General features: G+C 43.1%; 1 protein-coding gene across 2 annotated transcripts in view; it reads right to left on the reverse strand.

Annotated features, from left to right (window-relative positions):
• EVA1A (eva-1 homolog A, regulator of programmed cell death) overlaps window positions 1-27,261 on the reverse strand; it is a 1,077,479-nt gene that overhangs the window by 648,339 nt on the left and 401,879 nt on the right. For both annotated transcript variants that reach the window (XM_069605847.1, XM_069605845.1), the window contains exon 3: window positions 16,411-16,534. In XM_069605847.1, coding sequence (XP_069461948.1) covers window positions 16,411-16,534 — 124 coding nt within the window. The remainder of the gene's footprint in view (window positions 1-16,410; window positions 16,535-27,261) is intronic.

A 27,261-nucleotide genomic window follows, 5' to 3' on the forward strand; every position in this document is an offset into this window, starting at 1 on the left:
TACACGCCTTCCTTCACACTCCCTCCATTCCACACTTTACACTCCTTCCTTCCTTTCCACACTCCTATACACCCTTGTTTCTTTCCACACTCCTACACGCCTTCCTTCACACTCCCTCCATTCCACACTTTTACACTCCTTCCTTCATTTCCACACTCCTATACACCCTTGTTTCTTTCCACACTCCTACACGCCTTCCTTCACACTCCCTCCATTCCACACTTTACACTCCTTCCTTCCTTTCCACACTCCTATACACCCTTGTTTTTTTCCACACTCCTACACGCCTTCCTTCACACTCCCTCCATTCCACACTTTTACACTCCTTCCTTCATTCCTTTCCACACTCCTATACACCCTTGTTCTTTTCCACACTCCTACACTCCTTCCTTCACTCTCCGTCTTTCCTTCAGAGTACTTTTCCCCTCATTCCTTCACTCCTTCCTCCCATTACTCTTTTTTCTCCCTTTGCTACTTGCTTTGTATCCTTCTTGCCTACATTTCATCTTTCCTACATTGTTCATTTCTTCTTCCGCCATCTATTTCTTTGCCCTTTCCGTCTTTACAGCCGCCTTGTGAGCTAAATAAAGAAAGAAAATCAGCAAGAGGAAGCAAGGATGAAGGAGAGAGAAAGGAATGATAAAAAAGGAACGAACGATGGAAAGAAGGAAAAAAGAAGGAAACATGGAAAGAAAGAATGAAAAAGATGGAAGGATGGCACTCGGGGGAAAGGCTTAAGTAAAAGTAAGAGATGCAGAGGCGGAAAAAGAAAAAAAAGGAAAAGAATAAAGAGCAAAAGAGAAAGAAATAAAGGAAATGGAAAACTGCCATCACAATGAAAGCTATCCAGAGATAAACAGAAGCCAGGAAAGAAGGAAGAGACGCAGAAACGAAATGAAGGAAATAACCACATCATGAAAAATAAGGAAAGGAAGAGAGAACAAAAAAAGGAGAAGAAAATGGTACAAGACTAGAAACAAGTAAAGACAGGAGAAGAGGGTCAAAATATTTCAAAGCATACCTGTCAACTGGTACATTTCAGAATTGAGTTGCGTTTCAAATAGTTCCTTATTGATACATTGTAAGAGCAATCATGAGGCGGTCCTTGTTACTTTTAACAGGAGCCATAGGGCCGCCATGCAGTGTAGGAGAGATCGCTTCCACAGGAGCACACTGGAGGGCTCCTTGTGTGTAACAGATTAAAAACATTGCAACAAGTCGTGGCGGCTCCTGTGTCACTGCATGTCAGATGACATCACGTGGACACTGGGACTGCAGAGCGGACAGAACAGAGCTATGAGAATCATGTCCAGGAAGGGCTCGTGCAGCAGTGGAGTAGAGGGGCCTGCTTCCACCGGCCCCCTTCCATCAAGCGCTGCTTTCGGCACCAGCCACTGAGAGCGGCTACAGCGCCCACCTAACAGTGCCCTGAACTTCTCCTGATACCAATAAAGCTGTCTGGCCGAAAGGAGTTATGTCTTTCTGAGAGGGCCGGAGAGTAGTGAATTACCAATCTGTGCCAGCGCAGCCATCAATCACCGCACCACAGAGGGGGAAACGTGTGTGCATTCGCTGTCCGCATCTCTTCTGTGCGGTTTCTACAGCTCTCAGGAAAGGCCCCGCTTCCAACCCGCCCCCACCCCCCTTGTATTGGACACTCGCTTCATACTGCGGCAAATCCTTCTCCGGGGCAGCAACTTCTGAGACATGTGGCGAGAACGCTATCTGGCGCATGAAAGGGCTCAACTCCCAAGGCGGGAGCCCGGCCTCCTACACAGCCTTTCTGTCCGAATGGGAACTTATGCGCCCTTCGCGACAGATCATCACTTCAAGGGGCATTAATCTGCAGACTGGCTCAGAAGAGAGCACGCTGCCCCGTCATTCCCATGTTCCTGTGTGTTACAGGAGCCGAGACATGAAGCCTGCGGCTTCCGTTTGAGCTCACGTGCATACTGGCTCTGAAGTGGAAGTGAACTTCCAGTGATGGCTGCTGGGTGGCGCTGCAGCGTGTGTGGCTTACCTGAAGTGGCCTGTTCCGCTCCCTTACATCATGGGACAGTTGTATGTTTGTGGATGCCAAGAAACCCATGGCATGCCAAGCAGCAAGGAAATGCACCCATGGCACTTTCTGAATACAGAGCCTCTTCTGTATTTGGTGTGGTATAACTGGCAGATAAACCAACATGATTTAATGTTATGTTATTGTGCATTTGTATAGCGCCTTACAAACCATTGGTTGGTATGATCTCAAAGCGCTGTGGGTTGAACGCTCTCAGGGACCGTAGTCCGGGTCAGTGGAGAGAGTAGGGCAGTAAGTAGTGCTTTGGTGCACTCAGTACGTGTGAAGTCAGTGCGGTTTACGTGGTGTGTAGCTGCATTATAATGCTAGGCGTGATGCAGTGGTTGTGTGAGGTCAGTAGAATGTGTGCAGGAAGGCGGCTGACCTCGGAGTCTGCATTCTGGCGCTGGTGGAGCTTGTGTATGAGATTATGTGTGCAGTTAGGCCGCTTTTTTAGTGGGGTATAGCTGCGTTCTATTGTTTGTTGGTGTAGAGGAGAGAGTGATCTGTGTGCCATAAGCAATGCAGGTTACACATTCTCCCCCTTGTTCTTCTTTAGAAGGAGGGCTTCTCTCCTGCAATCTCTGATTTCTATTTACACAACCTTTTGGCTGTTGGTAATGTGGTTTACAACGTCCTCACTCAGGTGTCTTGTTATGGGACTGTTATATGCAAATTGCCTTGATGTCACTCTCAGCTTTCTTTGGCAATCTAAATTGTAGAGTCCCCTTATTGGATCGCCCTCTTCGGGAAAGTTGTGTCTCCTTTGTTTTATTATTGCCCCTCTTTGGCTTTGGCAATGCAGGTTATACTATTCCCTCATTGGATATTCCCCAGTTTGGCTTTGGCAATGTGGCTTACAATATTCTCCTTTTCGACAAAGGAGAGTTGCGCACAGTTTCCTTAAATTTAAGTGTTCGGTATTCAAAATGACTCAGTGGTCTACTTTGGGATGCCCCAGGGTCACCTGTATCAGGCCAACAAACCAGTATGTCCTGGCGTCTCCTTCTGACTTGCTGGTTCTGATTCTATGTTCGTCGGGACTACTGCAATGTTTGTCAGCTCCCGTCAGTCTTCCGCTGCTCGCGTTGACCGTCAATGGAGCTTGCACAACCCTGTACACTCACCGGAGAAAATCTTACATCAGAGCGGGTGACAGGATGCAGAGAGCTTCTCTCTCCCTATTGGACAATGGCCTCAATACCGCTTCCCACTGCACGTCCTCTGCATACACCAGGGGTCCCGACCTCCTCCACCTTCTCTGCATGGCGTCGCGCTCTCAGCACAGTGGCAAATCCAACTTCTGCTCCGTCCTGTTGCTCATCCGAGGCCCGCACCTGAAAGGCCTTTAAATGTTTAAAGGTCCCACTCAGGTGTGTTTCGTTACAACTACTAGACCGCTCATTACATTTTGGTAACTCTGGACCTGTCTTCCGAATCTCAGTACTAGGAGCATTATGGGACTTGACGTCCATAATGTTCCTAGTTGTTTTAAGATCAGAATCATCAATTTTACAATAGGCCATTAAGACTGTATGGTCACTAGCGAAATTGCTCAGAGGGTTTTCCAATTTCTCCTGACCTGGTCTACTCCCATGTGATCCTCCCGTATAATACCAGCCCCAGGGTCAGGATCACGTAGCAGCTGCCTTTCCCTGGCCATATGAGAAGGGGGTCCAGGCCAGGGTTTTTGTGATGATCACCTCTGATTCATCACAGGCATCCTGGGATGGATCAGAGATTTAGACAGAATCCAAAGAGGTTTGGACCCCATACTAGTTTTTTTTTCGGCCATGAGGAGGAGGGTTGGAGTGCTCTCCCTCACATGGCTCACATTACCTTGTTGGCTGCGAGGGCCTGTGTGGTGATCCATTGGAAAAGGAAATCTTTACAGAGTGAAAGGGAGTGGTTGTTTAAGATGAGGAAGCTACTCGATATGGAAAACATTACGGCTATGCTACAGGATGTTACTCCTTCCAGAGATGTTGAATGGTCCCCTTTACTTGCAAGTATGGTTCCAAGTGAGAGGCTATTACAGGCAATATGAGAGTCCCCCTGGATCGTCATGGTAAAGAGCTGATAGCTTGGGCGAGAAGGATGGGCTGTGTCTTCCAACAACATGCCCTGCAGAAATGTGTAATTGCAGATTTGGTACCAGTAATTTAGAAAGTGTATCCAATATGTGTTTTTGATTGCCTATACCTTTTGCATGGGATCCGACATTGCATGGGGGGAAACGGAGGATTGGGAGGAGGTCTTGGGGTGTTTTGGGAATAATTGAGGTTTTTATGATGATCTAACTTGAGATTTTGCTAACACAAAAATCCCAATAAAGATGAATTTAAAAATAAAAAAGGACCATGCATGTTTTACAGCAAAAATACTCTAATTATGCATTATTTAACAACTTAAATATTTAGGAATGGAATTGCAGGACTGTCTTGTAAAAAAAATAAAGTTGACACATATTGATCTTTGCCAAACAAAAGCTTAATAAAATTATCAACCGGATTACTTCTGGTTTGCCATTATTTAACAAAGAAGGGACTTTTCTTAGCTAGCATTCCCAACCAGGCCTTTGGCAATTTTAAGAGTGGAGGAGAGGATTATTACCGCACTCTCTCTCCATTGCCCCTTTGAACTTGCAGTTAACAGAGAAAGGAGGGTGGACAGAGCCATGAGGACAAGAGAAGAATGCAGGGTGAGTTGTGTTTTCTTTGAACAGGGTAATTTAAATGCAAGCTGTGCTACACAAGTGTCAAAGTAATTAGCAAACCTACGGAATTAAATAGCAAATTGCGATGCAACACTGCTTATTATATGCCTTGCCGGTCCAGAGGGATACCCGTATGATATAACTGACCATGTGCAAAATGGATATTTATTGTATGGAGGGGATGTGGACAGAATTAAAGGCAAATGAAGACTGCCTGAATTTAAAGCGAAAGGCGCTGAAAATGTGCACTGCTTCTTGACACACATGATTCAACGGTTTGGAGAAATATTGCGCAACAAAGCAAGTGAGCACGGACGGCCTTTTGTAATGGACACCGCCTAATACAAGACATGGAGATGGCTTCAATATAAAGCTAGAGCCGCCAAAAGATTAATCATTTTATTCATTATCATTGTCATCAGTCACTTGATTCTTCGAGACACCGAACAGAAAACAGGAGAACTGTGCCTGCTGCATTGCAAAATATGGCTGCCAGCCACATTGAAATTCTAAGTATTACAGTTTCACATATACCGTTAATTTGTTACAAATCATTAAACATGCCCTTTACTACAGATATTTTCATTTTGAAATGCAGCTTCCCTGCTGTACCTGAAAAATGAAACCAAAACAAACTCTTTGTACTCAAGCCCTCAAGGGTCAAGACTATACCAATGTAAACAGTGTTTTAATTTCTCCCACAACCTTCAGATTATTATACAATGCTTATGACAATATGGTGGATGTTTTATAATGTACTATAGTGTAAATATGTTGAAGAACAGTGTTTCCTTTGTATTAAGTTTAATTGGATTTTTTTAAAGATTCTTGTTAGTTTATTTACACACTTTTACAAAAAAAGCAATACTCTCAACTTCTTCCCAACTTCCTTCCTCCATCATCAGCCCAATACATTATCAACCTTTCATTTTCTCATAAAACCAAAGAACATCACATAAGACAACAAATATGACAAAATGGCAATTGCCCATCTCATTCAATATAGTCACCCTTTAGACTTCACCGCTACTGCCCTGTTGCTAATATTGTGGCTAGGTAATCTATAACTGCACACATCAGCATATAGTTATTCCCTGACAACAACGCAGACCACTAGTCATCTATGTTGCCATTTGCCAGAGCAAATTTCTCTAAAGCCACTGATCTTTCAGCTTTTAACTCTGGGCATTCGGCGACAGAATGCATCCGCGATTCCACTTGTTGGTTACAAAAACAGCAACAATTGTCTACAATATTCAACTCGTGTCTCAAAAAGAGCATCTCTTTGGTCGATAGCTGTTTAAGCGCAACAGCAGGAACTGGTCACAGTGGTATCTTGATGGGAATTGTTGCAAGTGCCTTGGAATCTGATTCACTGCACAGGCTTCTCTAATTTGTAATAAACTGGATTTTAAATTCATTCTATTATCCAGAGTCTCAATCCAGTCACGAAGCCTCACCTTTCTCTTTACTTCTCATGGATTGTCGAGTAATAGATCAAGAGAAGCGCCCACATGATCAAGATTCTTTAGGATTTTTGTAGACCAATCTTTTAACAACCCATGATAGGGTTTTACTGTTATTGCTTTCAATATCGCGTATGGTCGAAAAGAGTTAGACAGTCATCTTTCTGCATAAAGAGAAAGATTTCCACATAACCAACGACCCAAGAGACTGGAGCCCCAGCTCATATCGTATTGCAGATATTGAAACATTTTGAGGCAGACTTAAAACTTTCCTCCAATACCGCCCTTCAAGCAGATTCCATAAGGAATTATTTATGTTGAAACCAGCTTCAGATCCAAAGGTGATTGCAGCAACCAATTTCTGGCGGTAAAACAAAATTGCTGCCATCAGAGTGAATTTGCCAAATTCACGGTTTAATTTTGCACCTTGTAATGATAGATTAGTCATTTTGGATTTCAGATCTTCTATCAATTCCCATTCTCTTATTGATTTATTAAATAAGATTCCAAGGTATCTAATTTTTGTTTCCCTATTGTAAACCATCAGAAGCTTCTGCCTCTGTTGCCTAGCTGGGAACCAAAAATGACAATCTTGGATTTCTCAACATTAATCTCCATACTATTGATCTGCAAATAGATTTCCAATTTCGCTAATAGGCATTGTAGGCCAATTTGTGTAGTGTCCACCAATATGATGTTACCCAGCTGATATGATGACCATTAATTTTTGGTGGAAAGCTGTTGCATTTGGCAAGGGCTTCAGGCAGATCTGCAATATAACATTTGAAGATTAAGGCTGCCAAAGGGCATGACACCTCTTTCGGTCACAATACTTTCCGACAGTTCACCAGCAGCATTTAATCTGACTTTAATCAAAGTTTTCGAATGAAATTGAATAAGAATTTGCAATAGGTCTGAAGGACACTTCAATTTTTCTAATTTTTGCCACAATGTCATTCGATTTACCCTGTCGAAGCTCTGATGCAAATCGACAAAAGCCAGAAAGAGGGTTTTATTGTTTTTCATGGCTTCTAATTTTAGCAAATTTAGTAAGGTGAGATTAAATTCCACACCTTACCCTCTGGTAAAGCCGGTCTGTCTGTCATCAATTATTTTGGCCTCCGTTGCCCAATTTGGTAGTTATTTCTGCAGAAATGATGCAAAGATTTTCCTGATAACATCTAACAAGGCAATTGGACAGTAGTTGGATGGATCAGCCCTATCACCTTTTTTAAATATGGACACAACTACCGCTGATTGCCAGGAAGATGGGATTGTCCTCGTCGCAACGATTTTCTTAAATAATATTTCAATGAAATCGGCCCACTGGACTTTGTTCTTCTTTAACTCCAGGTTTGTCAGGCGATCTGGACCGGCTGATCCAGAGTTTTTCAACTTTACAATCGCCTCCTCTATGTCGACCTTATTGTTGTCGAAATTCCAAGTGATCCCAGCCTCTGCTCTAGATCTTGGGGTTGAGGAGCTTTAAAGACCTTTGAAAAATGCTTTATCCAGGAGTCAGCAGACACTCCGACTGTCATGTTTGCAGTCTGATTTAGAGATCTGGCATTTATTATAGACCAGGTCTCTCTACTCTTCCGGGTACATATCATTTTTAGCATTATTTCTGCTTATTCTTGGTCGTGGAAATGCTTGAATGAAATTAACCAGTTTCTATATTTTTGTTGTTGCTTTTTTTCTTAATTAGGAACACACCTGACGAACAACCTTTCTTGAGTAACTTCAGATCTTCTTGCAGCTTTTTCCTTTCCTCCCTTATTTTCTGACTAAAAGGGTATTTGTGTTTTTGATGGTCTGCCCGAAAACCCACTTCTTGTTGTTATAAATTGGGTCAATAATGGAGTATATTCAGCAGATCTTACATCACCTGAGTTGCCATTATCCAATTTTGATGTTAACTCACTATCTGTCTGGGTTTTAATCTTAATCGGTTTTTGCCCTGATTTATCTCAATAGGTGCTGTATAACATTCACTCATTGACGTTGCTTTCATTGTCCAAAAAATATTTACAGCATCGTGATCGCTGTTAATCATCTTCTGAATGTTCAGTCTTTTGATCCTCAGGCAAAACTCGTCTGAAGCCCAGATGTAGTTGAGAGTATTATAGGAATCTTGCCTGTGCCAGGTGGCACGTGCTGGTATATCTCCAAATGTTTGTCCATTAAGCATATCATAATTTCTATTTGTGAGTTCATTGAGCCATCTTTTCCCTCGACCAGCTTTGGGGTCTTGTTTTAACTTTTTAATATTTCCTCTTGCATCAACCCATGAATAATTCAAGTCACCACGTATAATGATGAAAATATTTTGATAGTCGAGCATAAATTCGTCTATTAATCCAGTTACTGATGTTATGAAATTAATTTACAATATCTTAACAGGATTCCAGTATATATTTACCAACAATAACAACTCTGTTGGTCTTATCTTATCGGGCTGTATTTGTATAATGGTTCCTTGGACAAATGAGTTAGGGAAAAATTACTTCACAACTGACCAACCTGGAATATTTTTAACCAATGTCAGTAGCCTGGAAAAGGGGTGACCAGAGAAGGTTTTTAGTGCTGGATTTAAGAATACTGAATAACGTTCGCACACTGGTATAGTTCTCATCCACCTTTCTTGTCGACAAATCAGAGTGTGATTTCCCTTCTTTAATTCGTTGTCTTGGAATAAATGGATGAAGCCTTGTGTATTAAATGAGATTATGGAACACTCCTTGAATTGAATTGGAGAGGATAGCTAATGATGATTCTGATTGGATCCGCTTTCAACTGTTTGATAAATGTTTCTGTCCTGATGACATCTCTTGGAGACACTGGCCTCTCTTCCTCTCTCAAGGTGTGCTTGCAAGGTCCGTCTTCTAGATTCATTGGCTGAAAGTCGCCTACCTCTTGGAGATTTGTCTACAGGTATTATTCTTGGAATCGTTTTATCTGAATGTGGGAGATCACTTATGTTGTAGCCAAATGTTAATAACTAATTTTTAGCTCCTCTTAGTGTGTTTGCTATCAGACGAGAGTGAACATGTAGCAATACCCAGTCCGAACGTTGTTCTGACATATACTCCACTATATCAATGTCATCTGACTTCATTATCCTCAGGGCTGGCACACAATTCAGAAGTTTCATTACAGTCCTTCTGTAGAGATTAACTTCATTTTTATCCCGTAACATGTATTCCAGTTTAATTTTTTTTTGTTCGGGTCGAACCCTTGCGTCGACCTGGAATCTCCTGCTGTTTGCACTACCCAGTTTTTCCTACCTGGGAAGCAGTATATTTGGGATTTAATTTTAATCCAAAATTAGAAGGTCGCTTCGCACCTTGATTGTTTTGAGGTTTCGGCTTGAAGGTGGTTGGAACTGGCTCTTCAAGAGTTCTATGATACATTTTTAGTTTGGCTACTTCAAATCTTCTACCAAGAAGAGAATTAATTTCACTCCCTTAGAGGCTTCCGTCTACATTCACGTGCCTAGGTCTTTCAGCAATACCTCCAATCATGGGTGGTTCTGTTACACTTGCTTCATCTTCATTGTCAATCGAATAGGTGGAAAGGTTTGCAAGATCTTCTGCAGTTAAGGATTCTTTTTCATCCGTATCATCTACTTCAATTCTCGGGCGTTTGTTAGGATGACTATTTGTATCTGAAGCTCTGTCTGTCATGCCTCCACTTAGACTTTGGGAATTAAGTTTGGCTGTCGAGGCCCTAGAGCCTATAACTTAAACGTTGCAATTGGAGGTGGAGTTGTTAGATTCCTTATAAACTTCTTTGCTGTATTAGACTTGAGCTTTTGACCAGTGTCTCCTTTCACAGCTGGAATGTTTGCTGTCTCCTTTGGTTTGGATTTGGAGTTACTTTGGCCTGTCAAGACTTTCGTGGGGTCACTAAAGATCCCAAAAGTAGCAGTTTTGACGACAAGAGTTGGGACTGCTACAGAATTTGGTACCAACTGGGGTCCTTTTACTGCCAGACTTATAGCATTGGAAATTTGAGGAGCCACTGCATTGTTTTGTATAGAAAAGGGGTTGCGAATTTTTGGTTGCTCAACAGTACTATTTTTAGTTGTCGAGATCTTCTGGACATTTATGTTAGCTATTTGGGCGGCTTTCATAGGTGCTGCATTCAGAAGGTTGCGACATTCTGTTCTCGTTTTTTCTTTGGGCATTCCTTGATGGTTATGGACCTCGATTCCAGTCACATCTGCTGGCAACAGTCCACCTTGAGGATTACTTAGTGGAATTAAAGCAACCACCAAGGTCTTTTGACGTTCACATTGATGCTGAATTTTGTACGTTATGTCTCATCCATTTTGTACATTCCAGGAGAGCTTCCATAAGCTCTGTTTTTTTCAACTGGCTCATTCCTCGCTAGGTCGCTTAATCGCAGTTGACATTTCAATGAGGTTTCAGCCTTGTGGTCAAGCCTCTTATGGGTATGGGCCGATAGCGCTTCTAATGTATTAACTTTAGTGTTTACCAATGTCAACATAGATTTCTGATCTTTCATTGAGTCAAGTAGAGCTTCATATAGCTTCATAAACGGTATCAATGCAGTCGAGGTAGCGGCCATCACGTTGTTATGAATTTGCAGGCCTGCAGCCACTGACAAATGATGTTTACTGGCTAGCTCTTTTTCAGCATCAGCTTTTTGGAGAGCTGATTGGAATTTCAAAATACTTTTCACTGTGTGGTCTATCAATATTCTTCACAATTTTATCTCTTTTAAGGTGTGGCATCATTTTTTTATTCATATTCGAGGACAGTGACATTTTCCCAACTTTCGGCATACTAGTCATCTCTGCTGACACTCAAATAGAATTTACAATGTGTGAATTTATACTTTCGGGTTGTAAATTTAGAGGAATTGTCAAAAAGGAACGATGTCCAGCATTTCCAATATCGTCATCTTCAGTTCTAGAGGCAGAAGAGACACTGGGATCCACCAGCGACTTTTTTAAATTCACAAAGTTGGATTTTAAACGTTCAGCAAGCCTTGCTTCACAGGCCGTAGCCTCAGCAAAAGGAATCTGCAACAACCTCATCTCATTCTCTGCTTTATTAGGGTCAGCGATCGTCAGGAGTTTTTGTGCGCCAACCAGATTTCACATAATCTGGTCACCCATATTGCACTCGAGCGCATTAGATTTTAGTCCACGTGCTTTTGCTGCGGCTCAATAGCCTTCTGCTTCTCGCAAATGTTATCGTCCGGCACATTTCTTATAAATACTGCATCCTTACCATTAAACCATTTTCATCTCGCTCTTCAGGAACAGCGTCTTTCTTTTCTGATAAACAAGCAGAACGGATCAATTGTTAATTTTCACTGCTTTCAACATTAACTTCAACTTCACTCGTAGCATTAATCATAGCAATGTCTGAGTTTTCCTCGTAATGGATGCTACGCCGTGTGCCAGAGTCAATCAGCTCTTGGGAGGGGAGCGGAAGATTCTCAGGGCCATTACTTATTTCTAATAGCTCAATATCGGTGATCTCCAACAGTCTGACAACCCTTCCGTCCAGGGAATCAAAAGCAATCCCAGTGGGGTATGGAGCATTAATATAAGCGCTATGGAGTAAACTATGTTTTATTTCGCACAGCAACCTTAAGTTGGTATTTGATTCACTAGTCGTAACTCTCAATTTGTCATTTTTGGATTTATTGCCGGGACACACATGTGGGTGTTTCGCCGCGGCTTGGTGAACAAGCTCGCCAGTGTGTGTGGATTCAGTTTGATTCATGCATTGTTCAAACACACAACTATGGTCCGCTGCACACTCATCACACCGCTACCGGAGTCAAACCGTCACTGCAACATTGGTTTCCAATTCAGCCCGATATTGTGCTGACTTCAAGTTGACCCATCTTTGGAAGTGGAGAAGGTTAGAAAATACTCCAAAATATTGAGAGAGACTTGTGAGAGATTAGCATCGGGAGTGACCAGATGGTCGGATTCACAACACAGCCTCAAAGGCAAATGTGTCCATATGTTTTTTATATTTGTGTGCATTAGTTGTAATTAAACATTTCACACTGAACTACAAAATCAACAAATAGTTCCAATATGACAAATGACAAATCATTTATATTATCAACACATAAAAATATAAACACATTTTATCCCTGAAGTTAATTTAGGATTGTGCAATCAATAAAAATTGACGGAACTTAAAATACAATAAAAACATATACCAGCCCAGTTCTTTGACAAGAGCAATAAGCATATTTTAGACTCTTAACCATCAATTAACCAAGGCCAATGAAAAATAAATGTGTCTACTCATCAAGCATTACTTCCGAAATTGGTTTTAATAGCATCTATCTGATAAACAAATTTACCAAAATGCATTTCGTGCCAATATGTGATAGCTGAGCTTTGCATTAATAAATGCGGATGGCTTTCCATCAGACGATAGTCTTTGCATAACTTGCAGGTCAACTCTTTTTGATGGATCATTCTAGGTCCCAATATTGAGGGTGACATGAGCAAGTTGATCCTAATTAACATAAAATGTCAGCGATGTTTAGGTGATGAAAATTTCAACAAATAGTTTTGAGGCTTCATATTATTATTATGCACTATAATGTGTGATTTGGTTACCTCTCACATAATCACAGGATTCGAAATTGCCAGGATCTGGGAGCTATTTAGCTCTGGTTATAGCCAAGGGGAGCATGGTTAGGTTAACACTAACAGCTACCAGGTGCTACACATAAATCCTCGGGCAAGTGATGCCAAACCCACAAAGCTATGTGATTTTAACTGTGCAGTTTTAGAAAGGTCTTTACATGAGAATAAAGGGCACTCATAGGGGGCATCTAAAGCAAATTGTATAATACACAAATGGAAAAATTAAAGTTTGCATCTTGTGCTGAAGTTACATCTTGGGCTGACTCCTGGTTCCCCAGATGTAGCCTCTGCCTAACGGGTGATAACTGATACCCAGGAGCTGCTTTTTGCTCCTGGTCAACAAATCCCAATTTTCGACACCTGTAAATAATAATTGAAACCCCACAGTCCCACAGATGTGATTTCTTCTTAAAAGATCTTAACAGATTTAAAAGTTCCTTAGACAGATCCAGGGTCAAATCACTTTTTTTTAAAAAGAACTCCAGATTTAGATTATTAAACTTGTGTAAAGCGATGTTCTGACCTGCTAGGGAAATGTTCCTCAATAAAGCAAGTAGGGGGCATTCAGGATTTTTCAAACTCTTGATGTATAGAAAACCCCTCCTTATGGCTAAAGGCGTGTCACAAGACGTAATGCCCAGTTCCAAACCCATTTGTCACTACTCTATGGGTACACATTGTAGAAGACCAAATGTCATTCTCCAAAGACTTAATTCCACAGATTTTAGCCACATTTTATAAGAGCAACGCATGGTTTTTAACCAATACAAAATATTTGGGTCTACACTGGTGCAATATAATAAAAGGAGAGCCTTACGACTGAAGCCTCCGATTTTGGATATAAGCAAGAGATAAATAATTCTTCTTATCTCTAATGATAGAGTCACTACTTCCATTATAACACAAAGTTATTCCCAGATATTTAAATTCACTGACAGCTTCAAGCTTACAAGTCCCCATTCTACAACTTTTATAGTGGCCCCTTTGATTTCCAATGTACATAATCTTTGTTTTATTAGTGTTGATGGTAAGACTGTTGTCCTCACAATACTTCAAATCTGCAGCAAGTGACCTTCTATGACCAACAATGGTTTGATCTAAAATTATGTTATCGCCGTAAGCCATCCACGTAACATGCTCACTGCCCAAATTTGAAGGAGTGCATATTTCCATTAAAAGTGAAAAACAATTTAACTCTAGCTGGCAATAATACAGGCCAACTGCAAGCTAATGCGAGCAGAACAAAGAGATCTGTCATAAATGCCCCGGTCAATCATGGATTAATGGCTTCTGAGAGAGGCCCCTGAAGAGCTATCACATGAGTGATTGTCCTGAATTTGAGACCCTGTTTACAGTTTAAATGCACCCATTACTTGCAATTGCATGTTACATATAGAAGTTATTTTGACTTTTGAACCATTCCAGGAACGAACATGGGACTTGGGGTGTTTCAAAGCTAAGAGACTGCTCTTCGATTTGACATCAAATGTGTATTCTCTATGATTGATTTTAAGAATGAATAAAATTAATATTCATACAATTATGAATATGTATCTCACAAATTAATGTTGCATACACAGGCGTGTGTCTGCGAATGCTGATTTCCGAGATCCATTTCTCATGAATGTGGCAGGTAGTTGCCTTGAATTATGTAAGAAAAATGAAACAGCGTTCAGTAGTGTCGGGATGCAGTAAGCCCCCTCCTTTGCTCATGTCAAAAATAATAGAAATTATAATCATCATATGAAGATGGTGGGATGTATTCAATAGGAATGTCTAACAGTGGGCTAGGCCAAAGAAAAGATCGGGCCAATCTCATAGTGGGACACAATTATGACATATGCATGGGAATTTTGGATACTTTAAAATAACGCGAGCACAAAGGGGAATAAGATGGACTCTGGAAAGGCTACAGGAAAGAATACCATCTGTCACTACTGGAAGAATGTTGATCATGGATATTATCTGCAGATGAAGGCTTTGTCCATGAGGGATCATGAATCAACTACATCTGAGGCACACCTGCTTTTTCCTGAAAAAGTGATGACGGGATCAGGAGGGGCCTGCCGATTGAGAATTCCATTGTAGCACTTCAGAGTTTTTGCTGGCTCCATGCCTATAACGACTAATCCAAAGTGAGTATAATAATTCCGTGAATTAAGGGATATCTGCTCTCTAGCCATCATTTTTATTTTCTGTTAAGTCCCAGGAAACAGGGTAAACAAGGTGGTTTGGGAAGGTGTTATCAAAATACTTTTTTTAAAAAAAATAATTGTATTTGTGTTTTTGGTTAAATAACAACCTTTACACAATTTCCAAATAAAACAATCCATCTAGTTACACAATTATACATCATAATAAATCATTAATGCATCAGAGTTAATTCAACACAATAAGGTACTGCATTATCTCATTTAATTGTACCCAACGTGTTTTCACAGAAATAGTTAACACAGGGCTGTGATACGATGATGTCCATAGCAGAGCCTACTGAGGATATATTTAATAATGTGAGTTGTGAAGGTCAGAGCTATTTAATAAGGAATGGGAAATTAGAGTGTGCTTAATTTTGTCATTTATACTCCCATAAAAATGATGCGAATGTAAATGCCATATGTCCCTCATTCTTAAAACTGCTTAAAACACTTATACCCGTTTAATAAAATCCTAAAACCATTCTCCCAAGTTGGGTGGGTGAGCCGAAATTCTGTGCATTCCGAATCAATAACGCAACTTCCCTAACCCAGCAACCGGCAAAATCCTAAAGCAGGTTATTGTAAGTAAACTGTAAATTGCACACACGTTTGCAGCCCACAGCACCATACACACACGGGAGATGTGAAACATGAAAAAGCTCCCCGTTTACAGCATTTGTTGGTAATATTTGGAAAAAGCATGCAAATGATATGCAAGTGTAACTTAATATGCAGTTTAAAGATTTAAGCATATTCAAGAAACTAAAATGTTTTGAAGAATCCTGTATCTGTTTTGACCCGTTTGTCATCGTAATTGCGATGTGCCACATTTAAACCCAATGGCTGGTAAGCAGCTGAGTTACAATTATAATGTATTTATTGGGTAGGGAAATTAATGCTTGTGTGTGAGAAATAGTGAGAGTCAAGCAGGAAGGTTAATTTCGTTTTTGTGGACAAGCTGCCTGTGATTAAAAAATAATATGGTGACGTCACCTACATGGGGGACCACCTTCACCTTTAATTCATTTATTTAAATAAATTCGACTTGTGTTCAAACCGCCCGTTTCTTGCCCAGAATTGTGGGGTGGAGCGGTATAACTAGGGGCCTTAGATCATAATATATATATTTATTTCACAGGTACTGCACAGAATTGCACACATTTGGCAGTAAGAGCGGAAATGGAAATTGAAGCACGATGCCAAATTTTCATTGACACAACACATTTTATTTGGTTTCACATCCACATGACAGAACAGCTAAAATTGCATTGAAAACAGGATTATTAAAAGCAAGGAGGATATTTCAAGGAACAGATACTTACTGGGCCTGCACTTGTACCAGACGACAAGATACTTGCTGGTTCCTGGGCACGGGTCTGCACCAAACAGTCGGCTATTGACAAGAAGCTGGCAGTTCCGCCGATCCTGGCACTCATCCAACATCTTCTACAAAGGTGGGGTCACAGAAAAGACAAGAAATACCACTCAGTATAATGGTGAGTAGCCCGTGGAGGAGCAAATAAGAGTAATACACATTTCTGTGGGTTGGAATTGTTGTGTTTTTGTCCCCTGCCATGGAGGTTTGAGCTGATCAATTTGGGAAATCAACTTTGATTCAACCTGCTTTTGATTTATTGGTTTTTCATAATGTGCCTAATACTGTACTTGGGCTAGTTTTCTAAGCGCGGATCCGGGCTTCGAACCTCTGTTGCTCTGCGTGGTCTTGCTTCCAACACCAGCAAGTTGTCCCTGTGCTATCCTCCGTTCACATTTGAGCTTGACCACAAGACTAGCTGGTGAATTGAACACTGAGCCCAAGTTGTAACTCCCAAATAGAGGCTGCTATGCAAGCTCTTAGAGGATTATTATTCAGCAGTCCTTAAATTATTAGGCTGAATGCAGAAGAAATGTGGCATTAAAAAGGGGGCTAAACCAAGACCTCAAATAATAATATTACGAGTATCCCCACCCTATCACACCCCACTTAGATTTGTGTTTAAATCAAGGCAAGAACATAGGCCCCAGATCTCATTATTGTGGGAATCTTATCCATCTGTCTGAGTATGCAGTCCTACTTTGGTGAATGGGTCTGGTGGCTAACGAATGAGCAAGCATACTTCTCATCTCCTCTAGTGAACACAACCCGATAAGGAGATATATATCAAGCATCCCGGAACTGTGCCGTCTACTGCCACCACAGATGCCATGTGGTGCTTCCAAAGCATGGTAGACTGCCTGTACTGTCCCTGATTCCCTTTCCGACAGACCATGGAGATAGCTCAGGCATCTCCATTTATGCCAGTCAGTGTGACTCACCCATTTCCATAATGCAAGAGCTACCTGCAGTGAAGGCTTTGATGGATCAGTTAGCTTGCTCCCTCTCCTTACCTCTTTCCACCTTACCCTCCTTTTTCCTGCCCACGCCTCGAGTGCCTATCAAACTAAATCAAGAGTCCCCCGTGGTGTTGAATTAGCTCTTACAGCTGGCAATACCTCGGTGGTAACGTTGGTCAAATTGCTTGAGCTACTGGACCACAGGTTGACGTCACAAGCAGTACTTTTGACAGACATGGCTTCAAGAATCAATGTCAACCATGTCTTGCTCACTCAGGACACGCTCAGCCTCGAATCTGGATGTTATCCAAAAATGGACGGGTCTCAAATTCATTGATAGTAACACAATTACCCATTTGGTTCTTTTAACTGATAATGGTGTGAACATTTTGTTCAGCTCCTATAGAACACAATTAACATTTTCACAGGTGTAACACTAAAGGCAGAACGAGAGACAGATTTGCACAACTTGTCCAGAAAATGGTTCAGTCTTTCTGTCTAGCCCTTTTAGTGCTCAGCCTGGGACTTGCCTTGTTCCATGGGGGAACTCTTTCAGGGATTGATAGATTGAGTACCAGTGAGTTTGGCAATAACGACATCTATAATTACAGTGCTAAGAAGTGGGAGGAATCTGGTATTAAGCGCTATATAAAAACTGTTGATTATTGTTGTTGATAGCACTTTCTTACCTGCTCATATGTCCCCGTTCCCATCCAACTACTAACGTACAATGACTTGACTTCACACACTTTGCCCTCAGCCACCAACGCAACCTCGTGGTGACAGGGACAGCGTGCGGAGTAGGATGCTTTCAAAGCAAGAGGTGCAAACAAAAAAACCTCATCCAGTAATAGGAGCCAGGTAGTCGGAGACTTTGAACCGATGCAGCATACTTACTATAGCTAGTCAGCTGTGGCGCATCAGAGGTATTCCTAAATTGTCCATTGTACATTTTTCCTTGACCATCTCCCCAAGCCACACATGGCATCTTGCTTCACTGTTGCCTTATCAAGTGGTTTTATTGTTAAAACCAAACTTCACTGGGGAGACAATATTTGTTTTAACCTACTATCCAGCACCTTTCCCACATATTATAGGGCTGAAGTTTGTTTATATAATTGTACCAGTGCTAAAATACATTGGGAAGGGTGTTTAATGGGTTAAAGAAATATCATTTACCAAAGATGTTTCTTTTGAGCACTCCAAATGACACACAACCCACTATTGCCTTACATGTTTAGTCTTGGCTGCTAGAAGATGCTGGAATCACTGGGCATAAGTTAAAACTATTGCCACAGGAAATGAAGGTAGGAGAGGGATGGGATGTGTGGAGGGACACACAGCCGTGAGGGTTTGCTTTGTTATTTATCCACCTATGGACGGCCCATTGCCTTGTGAGGCCAATAGCCATTTCCACACACTAGCCCACCCTCCCTAAAGTCTATCTATATGGGATCTCTCAAGGCCGAGCTCTGTGTGTTCTCCGTAGCCTTTTAAAAGGTAATGGCTTAATTGAAGCTATGAACCAACTAAACCAGTTCCATGTGTAATGAATCTGTTTTACCCAACTGTCCCTGCGGCCACTTCATTTATAAGCAGTGTGTGTGTCCCGGCATCTGTTCCTTTCACTGAATGCCTGTCAAAAACAAGCCCTAGCTAAGCTAACACTTTTGGTTCTTTCAAAAGCATATTATGGCATTTGCCGGGCACTGACATAATATGCCCAGGCACGAGCACCATTTTTCAACTTTTGCCACCTTACGAGCAGGTAGTAGTAACCTTCCTGCAGTGCCTGAAAAATGTGGATTCCATGCCTACACAAAAGTCAAAACTGTGGCTTTGAAAAAAAAACACATACCCGAATCCCTGGCGGGGGACAATGGCGGCCTCCAGCCATGTGGGGGCTCGGAGCGGGGATGGCCCTGCTTCGAGCCTCCTCATTTGAGGGGCTGCCACGCCCCACCCCCCCCCACCGGCGACAAAGGAGTGGAATCCCAGCAGAGGGATGACCGGCCGGGTAAAGCCCCGGCGAGGGCCAATCAGAATGTTTGTTTCATTCTGATTGACCCTCGCCGGGTACTAATGTACATTATACAGAGGCACTGATATCCTTTAGATTGAAGTCATGAACAATCTACTCGTCCCAAGCGTTTCCAGAACATACAGTCAGAATATCATGCTCCCTGGCCAGGGGTGAACTGGGAACCAAAAGAGGCCCTGGAAATAATGTTCAAAGTGGCCGCATACTACACATTTTCATCCAGCCCAACCCTTTTCTTATGGGGACATTTGGAAATGAAAAAGGTTACCACACAAAAGAGGCACAGGGTGCAGAGGCCTACCGCGAAATCCCCAGAGTTCCCTATAGGCCAGTCCTCCCCCCCAGAACCCTGGCCAACAATCACGCCCCTATTTCCCAAGCGCCATCTTCTTGTCTGTGCAGCGGGAGGCGATGTGTCAGCTCTGTAACCAGGCGCCGAATGGAAGCCTTGGATTATTTCAGCACCTCCGGGTTATTAGCGCAACCCACAGGTTCCACCTGGCTTTTATTTTCAGTCACCCAGGTAGCCGAGCCGTCCCGCCACACAAAGGCCCCTAACAAGCCAAACATTGCTCGGTGTTGACTCACTTGTTGAAGCGAGCGATAAGGTCTTTTGTGGCACAGGAAGAGCCAGACACCTGAAATACTTCTATGAAAGCAAATATGTCGATCGAGCGCTAAGGTGTGAAAGGTTGAAGGGCATTTCAAAACCCGATCGCAATCTTCCGGGGAACAATACTTTCATTTAGCCAGTTAAAGAACACACTGTTTTACTTCACCAGCTAGGCAGCAACCCCAGTTTTCTTTTAAGGATGTTGCTTAAATTCTTAAATTCCACAAAGCATAGACACATGCTTATAATAACATGTTTTCGAAAAGTGCTTCATGCTGGATTCCCGCTCCGAAGTGTAGTAATGGCATATGATATATGCTATGCTATGATATGCTATGTTATTTATAACGCGCTTAATACCCAGACGTTTCTAAGCGCAGACCCGGGGATCGAACCTGTGGTGCTCTGTGTCAAGTTGCTTCCAAGGCGAGCACGTTGCCCCTGAGCTATCCTCCCGAGATATGGAAAAGATGCCCCGCTCCCGCTCTGAAAGTTATTGTAAGTCAAAGCAGAAAGTTTCTCATAAAGGAACTCCAAGTTCAGTTGTAATGTCTTTTTTTTGTTTTGTACAGTAAGAAGTATAGGTTTCACTTAAGCGCTTTAACATTTACCCCGCTGCATTAACGGACCGATCAGGCCCCCCCCATGCCCCTCTCCCCAGGTTATATTGCCATTAGTACCCCAGCACATTGTACCAGGGTAACAATAGTGTTTTACTCAAGTTGAGAAAGGGCGAGTGGCTCTCATTATGAGGGGCAAGAGAGCAGGACCACTGAAAACTGACCGCTCCCTCTGTTGCAGTGAGCAACTGAGCGAGCGTTTCTGTGCCAGCAAGTGTAGTGGGGAACCCTGGTTCCCCTTTGTATTAATTACCCATGCCTGCAAATGCTCAATGGGTTATGAAAAGCTGAATGGCATTGTAATTCCCCACTCCTATTGGTCATGCAGGCTGGGGTACTGCCAGGCCGAAGTTAGCATTCAGGTGCTCCTGCACATCCCCACGCGAATAGCTTGGGAAGGCTGGCGAAATCCTGGTGCTCTCACTACGGGAACCACAACTCAAGGATAGGTGTTGATGTGTACCCCTCACCCCCTTCCTTCCTCCTTCCTTCCAATGTGTGGGTCCGGCCATCCTGGAGAGATGTGTGGAGTACTTCTGAGTTTGGGCGTTTCAGTTTTGCCGCTTCGACACCTATAAGCCGAAACAATTGCATTGGAGTACAGATAGGGAGGAATGACATGTTGAGGAGGGACACAGCCTGTAGATGTTGTTTGGTTCTTTGACCACCCATTGATTGCCCATGGCCATGCTAATACCTATGGCCATTCCCACCCAGATCTTGTCCCTCCCGGGCTAAAACACTTCCTCATGTGAACTCTTTGAGCTCACTTTAATCAAACCTTACCATCAAACTTTGCATTTGAAGCAGTTTTCTCACAGTTAATGATTTAATTGGAGTTGTAAACCTGCTATTGGTATAATAATAATGTCTTACCAGGTCTGCCTTCAGCCACTCTATGTACAAGCACTCTTGCGTGTCATTCACTGAAGCCCTGTTATTTTATTAGCACCAGGCACGGGAGATGCAGCCAATCAGGCTGCTAGGAATGCAGGCTGAATCTCCTGATGTAAGGCCACGTCCGAAGCTGCCTGATGGCTGCTTCCCCCGCTTGCCACTGTTCGTTCCCTTTTTTCTTCCCCCCCGATCCCAATTTACCTGAGTGTGGCGGCAGCAAATGAAGCCATTGCCACAGCTGCTCCTGCCTCCGTTCGCTGACCATTCTGGCCGTCATGGAAATGGAAGAAGGGCTCCGTACAGAGCCCCGTTTTACAGCTCTGTGGTGGCCATCTTGCTACAGTATTTTTAATCAATGAACAGGACGCTGCGAGGCGTCCCATTCATTCACTCAAAACACAAAGCTCTCGGCTCCCTGGAATACCGGATTGACAACCCAGGGTGCTAATAGCATTAACACCCGATCCGGCCTATCGGATCGGGTGTTAATGCTTAATTGCTGCCAATTTTGTGAAGAGTGTAAAACGGTCCTGTCACAGGGCACTAAAAACATTAGAAAAAAACAATCCCCCTGCCCATGGCAGAGACAACTAGAGGTGGACTGGTCTATAGGGTAAAATGTAGAGCAGGGTGGGGGCAGGTGTTTTGGTGATACAGGGATTTGCCCAGCGAAGCCTTTCACCCTAACAAAAATTAAAGTCATCCCTGGGTTATAGATGATCATTGATTTATTCATTCCTTACTGAAAAGATGTGCTCTTCCTGTTTGGAGGAGGATACCCATGGCTTGATTTCCTGTTTCTCCATTATTGGTTGTGTAATCATAAGCAAAGGCCTCACTCTTCCACCTCTGTTCCTCTATTAGCTCAGTCAATATTCAGCTATATTCAGCCACCTCGATTATAGACAAATTCAGGAAACTGAGTCTTTTCTGGAAGAAATATCTTGAAAACTTAATTCTGAATACTGAACACCTGGTTATTCGGCAGCCACCACAATGATATCCACACTCATAGTGAGGGTAGATGCCAAGTAGCTACTGGAGACAAAAATTATAATATTAGGAACAGCCAACATGAATATGTTTTTACAGTGGCAATACTGGTTTTATTAGACACAGTGAATGTGTGCTTTAACAGTGGTACTACTGGAATGCACTGGCACAGCCAGCATAAAAACGTCTCCTTAAAGTGACAATAGACTGATAATATTGGGCACAGTGAACTGTACTGCTGTCTTACAGTGGCAACTCTGATATACATTGGCACTGTCAGCATGAAAATGTCTTCTTGCAGTCGCAAATGAGGATGCCTTATTGAAAACCAAAGCCAGCATGAGTTTGCTATTACATTGGCAGCTTTGGCTGTGGCATAAGCCACAGAAAACATAAATGTGCTATTTTTTTAAATTAATTGAATTAACATTTTTTTTTAAAAAAAGAGAAGACACTTTAAATCCCTAAATCCATGTTGGTTCCTTAAAAGAAAGAAAGAAAGAATAATATAACATAAGTGTGCTATTACAGTGGCAACATTCTCATTGTTGGGCAGAGAGGACAATACTAGAACATATTGCACAGCCAGCATCAAAATGTGTCCTTAAATATCATTTTAGGTCACAGCCAACGTGTGTTTTAAAAGTGGCAATACTATTATATATTGGCACAGCCAGCATTAAAATGTCTTCTTACACTGTTAGTGCATCATTATTGAGCATAGCAAACACGAGTATTCTTACACTGACAATACTCATATTATTAGGCCCAACCAGCGCGAGTATGTTTTTACAGTGGCAGTATTTCCTTTATCAGGCAGAGCGAACATGTGTGAACTTGCTGTGGCAATAGAGGTATTATCAGGTACAGTAAACATGTGTGTTCTTATAGGGGCGATGCTGGCATACACTGGAAGACCCAGCAGGAAAAGGTCTTCTTATACTGGCAGAATATTGACATATATTGTGAGCAGAGGCATCATGAAGTTTGTAATACAATCACAATATTGGCATATATTGTGGGCAAAGGCATCAAGAAAAGGCCTTCGAAAATGCTTCTGTGCACTGTTAGTAGCGTGGCATCGATTTGATTCTTTAGGTTTGGGAGTGGCAGAGACAGGAAGGAACCACACAGGATGGTAGTAAGAAACGGAACCCCACCAACACATAATTCCTTCCCCTCACCAACACCAAACATCCCCACATCCAGAGCTGGTTGCCAGTATTAGACCTTGAAGATTTCACCCTGCAGCTGACACCCTATACCACGTCTCTGGGATTCCATATAAGTTGCTGCCACTTTGTCAAACACATAGTGAAGAAAACTCAGACTGCAAGGTACCAACTATGCCTCCTGCACAAAACCGAGCCCTTCCTATAAAACACCAGCTTCTCAATTAACTTGCCAGGTCCTAGTGCGATCTCTTGGACAAAGGAAACACACTGTACCCCACTCTAGCACCAAAGAGACTCATCCTCCATGCTGCTGCCCATCGCAACGGTCTCTGCAAATACGACCACATAACGCCCACACTCATCTCATTTCACTGGCTACTGCTATGAGCACACATAACTTTCTAAACCAGTTGCATCAAATGCAAAGCTGTGACCATTTACACTTCCTCTTATCTCAGACAAAATCACCAGCTCTGTTGGTCAGTGCGTACCCAGAAGTCAAGACCTGGCCAGACTTTAGAAGCAGAAATGGCAAAAAGAAACAACCAAGGAACAATTATTCTCGTTCCACACCTCAAGACTGGAAGATCATGACCATCAACATCAGACTTGCTTGCACCCTCATACAATTCAGACCAGAGGCGTAGACAGGGTAGGGCCTGAGCGGGCAAGGCCCACCCAAAATCTCTAAATGCCCACTCAGCAGTGCTGTGTGGGAATTTACAGATGTTAATGTCACTGCGGTGGGCCCACTTAAATTAGTTTTGGGCCCCACTTGTTAGACAATCCTGGTTACGCCTCTGATTCAGACACAACAAGTCACTACTATATAAATAGTGCCTTTTCAACACCATGTCAAGTACACCCTCCTGAACCCACCCTGACAGCTTCCATTCTGACAAAAACACTTTATAGCCCATCCCGTATCACTCCCCGTCCCCCTCTTCCTAACTGTACACGTTAACTACTCCCCACTACAGGAAATTGCAGGAATTTTTTATTCAATTTGAATTTGTGAATTTGTAACACACTGTAAACATCACAAACTGCATCTCAACGCTGATGGTTTTCTTGGTGAAGAAGAGTTAAAAACAATTAAGCTCAAAACGGACCCTGTAATGCAGTAACGGCCTTACAACAATGCCCATTATTAAACTTGTGTGCTTCTAGTGTCATCCGAAAATTAGAAAGAATCGAAATGCAGCGGATGTCCAATGGCAATGACTTCCATAGTCTCGGACCGTAGACCGAAAAACGCCTATCGCCCTTGAAGATGAGTAACCAACAGGAATTTTTCAGAGGAACACAAAAGCGTGTGGACTCTGTGGCAAATCTGAGGATGTTGTCCCTTTTCCCTAGAGGAAGACCTTTTCCATGGATCCAAGACTGTGCGTTCACAGAACAATAATCCCTCTGGGGGTGGTGAACCGAGGGATGATCACATGGGGGAGGAACCCCCTTATGGGATTAGGGACGACCCTCCCCAGAGAACGCAGTATTCCCGCCCATCGCCTAACCCTAGACCCCCTTCCTACAACCCCTAAGAACAACCCATTCTCTAATAGGCTCATAAGTTGTGGTCACTCTACCATTCCCCTAGAAGGTACTTGGCTGAGGAAGAATAGGTGTTACCTAAGTGAAGATCCCTTTCCCAACAATTTGATGAGGGAGACTACCAATGACTCACAAGGGGGTGAAAAGATCATTACTTTGACGAGGAAGAAGTGTGGAGGAATGGGGATTACCTGCAAGAACCTCATTCAGCAGTCTAGTGTTTTCCCCAAGTCCTATTGGTCAGAGCCAGTATAAAAGAGAAGACAGACTTGAAGTATGAGAGAAGCCCTCTCTGGAGAAGCAAAGGGCAGGAATGCTGTGCTGAAGCAGAAGCAGAAGAAGCTGTGGACTAGAGGCTCTGTCAGAAGGAGGGGGAAACCTGGCACGCCAGCAAAGTCCTGAGGACTGGGGGTGGCCAGCAGAATCCCTTTTCAAAGGACCTGACAGAGAGCCTAACCATCCTTTAGGGAAGTAGGGTGACCACATGCTGTGAGACTTACCCTTGCCCTCAAGCCCAGGGACTGCATCTCTCCAGCCCCAATTTCTCTCCACTGCCTCCCGGTTACTGGTAGGATCCAAATCAAGACCTTCTGCATCACCCACAAGGTTTTCTGGAGCCTGGGACCCACTATATCCAACTCTCTTTCCCTAAATACCTCCCTTCTAGAGCCCTTCAGTCTGCTAGCTCCAACTCTCTGCAAATCAGATACTTCTCTAAGCGAAGAGTGGGGATTAGATCTCTCTTATCCGCAGAAACCTCCCTCCGGAATGGTCTCCCTGTCCCTCTCAGGCTTGAGCCGGATCTCCAAAAGTTCTGGAAGCTCCTCAAGACCCTCCTTTTCTCCTCCTTCACTCTTCCCCTCCCCTGCAAACACCTTCCTCTGCCTCAGAACACCTTCTTCTGCCTACAACTCTAAGAACAACCCCTTCCCTAATAGGCTCATAAATTGTAGTCACTCTACCATTCCCCAGAAAGTACTGTGACGAGGAAGAATAGGAGTTACCTGAGTGAAGATCCCTTTCCCAGCACTGCAACGGGAAAGGTCCCCAATGACTCACAAAGGAGTGAAAAGATCACTGCTGTGACGAGGAAGGCGTGTGGAGGAAGAGGATTAACTGCATTAACCACATTCAGCAGTCTAGTGTTTTCCCAGATCCTATTGGTCAGACCCAATATAAAATGGAAGACAGACTCAGAAAGTATAAGAGAAGCCCTCCCTGGAGGAGCAAGGGGCATGAATGCTGTGCTGAAGCAAAAGTAGAAGTAGAAGCAGACGCTGTGGACCAGAGGCTCTGCCAGAAGAGGGGGGACGTTTGCCTGCCAGCAAAGTGCTGAGGACTGAGGGGATCCCAGGAGAATCTCTTTTTAAAGGACCTGACAGAGAGCCTAACCCTCCCTGAGTGAACCAGGGGGACCACATGCTGTGTGGTTGCTGCAGCATACCAGACAGAGAAGGGGGAGGCGGAGACTGCAGAAGCCCAAAACCAAAGCAGAAAGACCCCAAGACCGACCACAGACTGCCGGCAGAGATCCCAAAGGTGCAGTTGTGACTGGGACAGTTGGTAGGAGCAGAAGGAAGCAGTGAGATACCCTGACCCAACTAAACAGGGGAAGAAGGGAAACTCTGGGAAGCAAAGTAACCTTCCCGAGCCCTGAAGAATGAAACCAAGGAAGACGGGTCTGGGACCCGTCCTAATGAAGATTACCATCATCAGCCATCTTCATAGTCGCAATAATTGACAGGCTAGTCAACCAGGTCTGCTACACTATCATGAAAGAACCTTATGGGTTTGAGATCCAGACCCCCAGAGACTTGAAAGCAAGGCAAAACAAGGTGAGGGAAGAAAGAAGAAACCAGGGGAAGGGAAGCATCCTCCCTGGTGTTGTGAAGAGGAGACCAGGGGAAGGGAAGCGTCCTCCCTGCTGTTGTGAAGAGGAGACCAGG

This window comes from Ambystoma mexicanum, chromosome 4p, assembly GCF_040938575.1.
Source record: "Ambystoma mexicanum isolate Mex_15411 chromosome 4p, UKY_AmexF1_1, whole genome shotgun sequence".
Taxonomy (NCBI): Eukaryota; Metazoa; Chordata; class Amphibia; order Caudata; family Ambystomatidae; genus Ambystoma; species Ambystoma mexicanum.